A 6868-nucleotide genomic window follows, 5' to 3' on the forward strand; every position below is an offset into this window, starting at 1 on the left:
GACCTTTTCTTTGGGACTTGTAACTTGAGAGCTTGGAATTCATATGATACCTATGACTTTGGACATCTCTGTGAAGACTTGGCTGAGTTACCTTGGTTTTATCTGACACATGGATTATTATTTGCTTATTTTGCTTGCTTGAGGTTTAATCTAAAGAAGGGAATTCTTTATTGACTAATTTCATAAATATTTCTATTATTTGTGCATATTTTCGAAGAGGTTCCCATGGAATACCATGGATGTTTAGGGTGTTAATACCTTCCCTTTGCATAACTAACCCCCGAGCCCTTGTTCTCTTTTTATTAGTTTTGTTTTAAAACATCTTTGAGTTTTGTTTGTACTTTTTCCCTTTTCCTTTGGAAATAATAAAAGTGCGGTGATGACTCTTTCTTTGCGAGTTAAGTTAATCAATAGCTTAATCTCAAAATTTTTACCGCTACAGAAAAGTAGCGACTCTGCTGGGGAGTAGTCTCTAGTGGGTTAAGCCCATATTTTTGTGTGTGTATATATTATGTTTGTTGTTGTTTGTTATTTCTTGTTCTGTCGCGTGCTTGGTGATCTCTATGTGGTGAGATAAATCCTATACCCGGACTTGAGAGCTCTTATGATAGGAGGGTGGTATAGTCATATTTGACTTATATGGAGTTGATCCTTAATAAGTTGACTTGAGATCCCCCACTCAGTGGAGGCCCATTTGGGATTACTGATGTCACATGAATAGTCATAGTTGGCATTACTTTTTCCAACTTAGGAGCCCGAGAAGCTAAGGACCTTAGAAACCTTAACCCATCTTGGCCTTTTAGGATGTAGTGCGGTGGCTATTCAGGTGTAAACTTGAATTAGTTGTTACGTGATACTACAATTGGACGAGTTTCTCTTGAGAATGTTATTGGTTGACGAGTAGTCGTTTAAGCCGGTAATATCCAAAAGATGGAATTATGACTCTGGGAAGTTTTTAGAACCTTGCTCTACAGGTGATTATATCCTTAGTACATACTTTATGGGTTGGTTCTTACCCTTGGCTCCATGCTCGTGACTCTGAACCTCTGGACCTTGTTTGTGTGCTTTGTGTGATCTTGTTTGTGATTGTTGCATCATGCACTCATGTCATTCATAAGAATTTTACTCAATTTTCAAGGAACTTAGAGACTCTTGTTGCAAACATCACAGATACTTTGACCATGGATATTAGAAGGAGGAATACTCGGAAATACATTTTCAAATGTCCCGATCTCATGGAATTAAGGAAGCTAGCATCTTTTAGGGATGATCCTAAGGGTTTTAGAGACCATTTTGGAAGACTTTTATCTGTGCTATCTACTGATGTTAAGGATGGTATTCTCTGTACTTTGGTTCAGTTCTATGATCCTGTCTACCGGTGCTTCACTTTCCTTGATTATCAGCTGATGCCCACCATGGAGGAGCATGCTTACCTTTTGGGTATACCAGTTTCTGATAGAATTCTTTTTAGTGGGGTGGAAGGAATTCTTGAATCTCGGGTTATTGCCGAAGCCATTCATCTGAGGAAGTCTGACATAGATGCCAATCTCACTGTCAAAGGAGGTATCAGAGGATTGACTTTGAATTTTCTATTAGAAAGATCCTTTTATTTCATTAATGCTAATAGCATGGTGGCCTTTGAAACTATTCTTGCCTTACTCATCTATGGTTTGGTATTGTTTCCTAACATTGACAATTTTGTTGATCTTAATGCTATGAGAATCTTTTTGATTAAGAATCTGGTTCCAATTCTGCTCAGTGATACTTATTTTTCCATTCATCATAGGACTTCTAAAGGGGGTGGAACTATTGTCTGTTGTGTTCCTTTACTGTACAAGTGGTTTATTTCGCACTTGCCACGGTCTCCTATCTTCCAAGAAAACAAGGATTGTATAAGGTGGTCTCAAAGACTTATGTCTCTCACCAATGATGACATTATTTGCTACTCTTCTATTTATGATGATGTCGATATTATTGATAGTAGTGGGGAGTTCTCTAATGTGCCTATTCTTGGTACACAAGGAGGAATCAACTACAATTCGGCTTTGGCAAGATGTCAACTTGGGTTCTCTATGAAGGACAAACCTAATAACACTTTGTTAGGAGCTTTATTTTTCCAAGAGGGGAAATACACTCAAGGGTTTAAATCTAGGATAGTGCATTCTTGGCACAATGTTTATAAGACGGAAAAAGGTGAGCTTGGATTGAATAATTGTGTAGCTTTGGAGCCTTACACTAGTTGGGTGAAGAAGATAGCAAGGGAATTCAAGATGCCATACACTTATGAAAGACCTATGTCTTTAGTAATGGTCAAATCTCCCAATATTAAAGGAATATAGGAGTTGCAAGAGGATTTGGATAAGATGAAGCAATATAGGGATGATTGGGAAGGCAAATTTCACACCTCACACCTTGATAAAGCAGAATTGAAGAACCTGCTAAAGGAAAAAGATGACTTGATAGAATTACTCGAGCAACATGCTGTGAAGAGATATAGGTGTCAATAGGATTTATTTTCCTCTAATAGTTCATCATCTACTCATCTTCCTACTTTCGGCGTTTGGAAAGGCATTGTAGACCAGCTCGCGATAGAGAAGGGTGCTATGAAGAACAACTACGAAAGAGAGATCAAAAGACTTCGTAGTAAATGTCAGCTTAGAGTCAGGTCCTCATCGGACATGATTCCATAAATCTAGTTTCTTTCTGCTTATGATCACTGAAAGTGTATTTCTGATTGTAATCCTTTATGTTATTAATAAAATGAGATTTTCAGTACATCATAATGTGTTATTCCCATTATGATATTTGTAACTTATGTCTTAAAGTTCCTTGGAAAATTACAATAATTCACATTTGCGTTTGCATATCATGCATCATGTTACGTCTTGGTCTTACTTTGAGCAAGTCCACCAGGGGTCTTATTTCTTTCTTGGTCTTCATTCAGACAAGTTGTCTCACCGGTACAATATTCGAGCTAATCAGTTGAAAAAGATGGAACGCCTAGAGAAAGAGAATCGTGAACTCCGTGAAGAGGTGACAACTTTGAGGGACAAATATGAGAGGCTTACTGCTATGATGGAAGCTTTGGGGGCTGCTCAGAATCAGCCTTCACCTCCTCCTCCGACTCTACTTCAGAGGATCATGATTTCCGAGATTGTCTCTACGCCTATCTCTGTGGCTCATGTCAATGCTCCGCAGAACCACATGCGCTATGGCTTCCCTTAGGGCATGCCTCCCAACATTGTGCCTGAGGGGTACTAATCTGAAGTTCCAGTGGCTCAACCTGTGATGTCAGTACAACCTCCCGTGGTTCATGTTGTTCCTTATATCGAAGAACCTATTTTTCATGCTGACCAAAGCGTGACTGTTGGTCTCTATGAGAGAATGGAGGAGTTCCAAGATCAGTTTTAGGCTATGCAGAAAGAGATTCAGGCTTTGAGGGGGAAAGATCTGTTTGAGAAGAATGCTCATGATTTGTGTTTGGTTCCTAATGTGAAGATTCTGCACAAGTTCAAGATTCCGGATTTTGAAATGTACAAAGGAAACTCCTGTCCTCTGAGTCATCTGGTGATGTACGCTCGTAAGATGTTGACTTAGACTGACAACCATCAATGGTTGATCCTTAACTTTCAAGACAGTTTAACTGGGGCTGCTCTAAAATGGTATATGGGGCTAGACAGTACTCATCCGAATGTTCAATGACCTAGGTGAGGCTTTTGTTCACCAGTACAAATACAATGTCGACATGGCAACGGACATGGATCAACTCTGTGCTATGTCTCTCAAGGAAAAAAGAAACTTTCAAGGAGTACACACAAAGATGGCACGAGATTGCTGCACAGGTTAGTCCTCCGTTAGAGGAAAAAGAGATGACAAAGCTATTTTTGAAAACATTGAGTCTGTTCTATTACGGCCGGATGGTAGCAAGTGCGCCAAGTGACTTTACTGAGATGGTGAATATGGGGTTGAGGTTGGAAGAAGGTGTCTGTGAAGGATGGTTGAAAGAAGGCAGTTCATTTGATGGTTCCAGAAAGTATGGGAATGGTTTATCCAAGAAGAAGGAACACGATGAAAACACTACCTCACAAGAGATACATATAAGGCTTCCGAGGAACAGTCAACATCATTAGCATGTGGGTTATGTAACTCTAGTGATTAATTCTGCTCCCGTTGCTTAACCAGCACCGAGTTATCAACCATGTTTCCAGCAATGCGTGAATTAATAGAATCAACAAAATCATACATAGAGGCATGTACAATTTGACCCGATTCTAATGACCTATACAGAGTTATTTCATGCTTTAATTCAGAAGAACTTGGTGCAAACAAGGACTCCACTGGCTATTTCGAAAGAGCTTCCATGGTGGTATAAAGCTGACCAACATTGTGCATTCCACCAAGGATCACTTGGCCATGATACTGAGAATTGTTTCTCCTTGAAGGATGAGGTAAGAAGGTTAATGCAAAGTGGTATCTTGTCATTTGAAGATTCTAATCCCAACGTACAAGCTAATCCGTTGCCCAAACATGGCAATGGAACTGTGAATATTTTCGAAGGTTGTCCAGGAAAGTACCGAGTTTTTAACGTTAATCTAATCAGAAGATCCTTGGTTGAAGTGCATGTTACTTTATGTGAATTGAGCTATTATGAGCATGACCATTCTTCTTGCCAGGTTTTTTCTAGAGATCCTCGAGGATGTGCTGTTGTGAAAAGATACTTACATGAGATTTTAGATCAGAACCTTATTCAGGTATTGAGGGATAAAAATGAAGATGAGCATGAGGTGAACGTCATAGTTCCCCGTTTTAATCTCCGATAATCGGTTGTGATTTCATATAATGGTCAGAATACTGTTGTTTCTCCGTTGGTTATTCATTTGGAGGGTCCTATGCCTTACCAGTCTGATAAAGTTGTGCATTACAAGTATAATGCTACCATGATAGAAGACGACAAAGAAGTGACTATTACTGCTTTTCCGTTTGTTGTGAACATCGCCAATGTAAGTGGTGTGACCTGAAGTGGTCGGGTATTTGCTGCTACAGCTCCCAAGAGGACTGAAGATATGGTGATATAGAAATCAAGTTCATAGAAAACTCCTGTTGTACAAGCCGGACAATCCAGTATTGTGAATCAAAATGTTGATCAAGATGAGGTGCTGAAATTGATCATGAAAAGTGATTTCAATGTGGTGGATCAGTTGTTGCATACTCCGTCCAAGATATTCGTGTTATCCCTACTGATGAGTTCGGAAGCACACCGAGAAGCTTTGTATAAGGTCCTAGAGAAAGCCTATGTGGAACATGACGTGACAATTGATAAATTTGATGGCATTGTGGCCAATATTACCGCATGTAACAATTTGAGCTTCAGTGATGAAGAGCTTCCCGAGCACGGGAGGGAACATAATTTAGCCCTACATATCTCTATGAACTGTCAAGAAGATTCCATGTCCCATGTGTTGGTGGATACTGGATCCTCTTTGAATGATATGCCCAAATCTACGTTGTCTAAATTTGCTTACCAAGGTGCTCCGATGAGATTCAGTGGAGTTGTTGTGAAAGCTTTTGATGGCCCGAGGAAGACTGTAATTGGGGAGGTTGATCTCCCAATAAATATAGGTCTGTGCTTATTTCAGATCACTTTTCAAGTGATGGATATTCATCCCGCCTACAGTTGTCTCTTAGGACGTCCGTGGATTCATGAGGATGGGGCAATTACATCAACTCTACACCAGAAGCTAAAGATTGTGGAGAATGGGAAGTTAGTGATCGTGGGTAGCGAGCAGGCCATGTTAGTGAGTCATCTCTCTTCATTTTCGTACATTGATACCGATGAAGTTGAGGGGACGTCATTTCAAGTTTTATCTATTGATAATGTTACTGTTAAGAAGAGTGGTGGATCCATGTCATCCTTAAAAGATGCCCAGTTTGTGGTGGAGAATGGTCAATCTGCTATATGGGGACAAATTGTTGAGCTTGCTGAGAAAAAGAACAAAGCTAGTTTGGTTTCTTCACCTGGTTCAACCCGAAGGGATTTGAAGTGAATTCAAGAAGTATTTCACAGTGCTGGTTTTATTCATTCTAATGATCAATTTGCTACCGCAATCTTAGAAGACGATAAAGAGCAACAAGTGCCAGACTTTGTGACACGTGGATCGGTATGCCAGAATTGGATTGTTGTTGATGTTCCTTCTGTTATTCACTTGTCGAAGTAATATGTTTTTTGTTTAAAATCCTTTCACTATGCCCAAGGTGAAAGTGAATTTATGTGGGCTTTTGTTTCAAATTTCATTATCATTAATAAAATGTTATTTCGTTTATCCATATTATGTTTTTTTTTCTTTTTGCTTATTCTGGAAAAATTGTAACATAAAAAACAAAATAATGATCACTTTTATATCTACATCACAATGTGCGTTTATTTGTTCATATTCTAAAATCAAGCATAAAATCATTGTGCAGATTAATTGTTAAACCCATTGAAAACAATGACCCTATGCCCTCTCCCAACTTTGAATTTCCTATGTTTGAAATGGAAGAAGAGGATGATGAAGAGATTTCTGATGAGATTTTTCGGTTGCTTTAGCACGAAAAGAAGACCATTTATCCTTATAAAGAGCCGTTGGAAGTGATTAATTTGGGTTCCGAAGATAACAAGAAAAAAGTCAAGATTGGGGCACTACTTTGTCTAGATGTCAAAAAGAGGATGGTAGAGCTTCTTAGAGATTATGTGGATGTGTTTTCTTGGTCTTATCAAGATATTCCAGGTCTTAATACTGATATTGTGGAGCATCGATTGTTGTTAAAGCCAGAATATCCGCCGGTCAAACAAAAGTTGAGAAGAAGTCACCCTGATATGGATGTCAAG

General features: G+C 39.1%; 1 protein-coding gene across 1 annotated transcript; it reads left to right on the forward strand.

The window, feature by feature from the left end:
• The first annotated feature begins 4274 nt into the window (after positions 1 to 4274).
• LOC127096071 (uncharacterized) lies at positions 4275 to 6044 on the forward strand. Its single transcript, XM_051034692.1, has 3 exons — positions 4275 to 4751; positions 4848 to 5000; positions 5091 to 6044. Exons 1-3 carry the CDS (start codon positions 4275 to 4277, stop codon positions 6042 to 6044), a joined length of 1584 nt encoding a protein of 527 aa, XP_050890649.1.
• Positions 6045 to 6868: the final 824 nt, after the last annotated feature.

The sequence above is a fragment of the Lathyrus oleraceus genome, chromosome 6 (assembly GCF_024323335.1).
Source record: "Lathyrus oleraceus cultivar Zhongwan6 chromosome 6, CAAS_Psat_ZW6_1.0, whole genome shotgun sequence".
Taxonomy (NCBI): domain Eukaryota; kingdom Viridiplantae; phylum Streptophyta; class Magnoliopsida; order Fabales; family Fabaceae; genus Lathyrus; species Lathyrus oleraceus.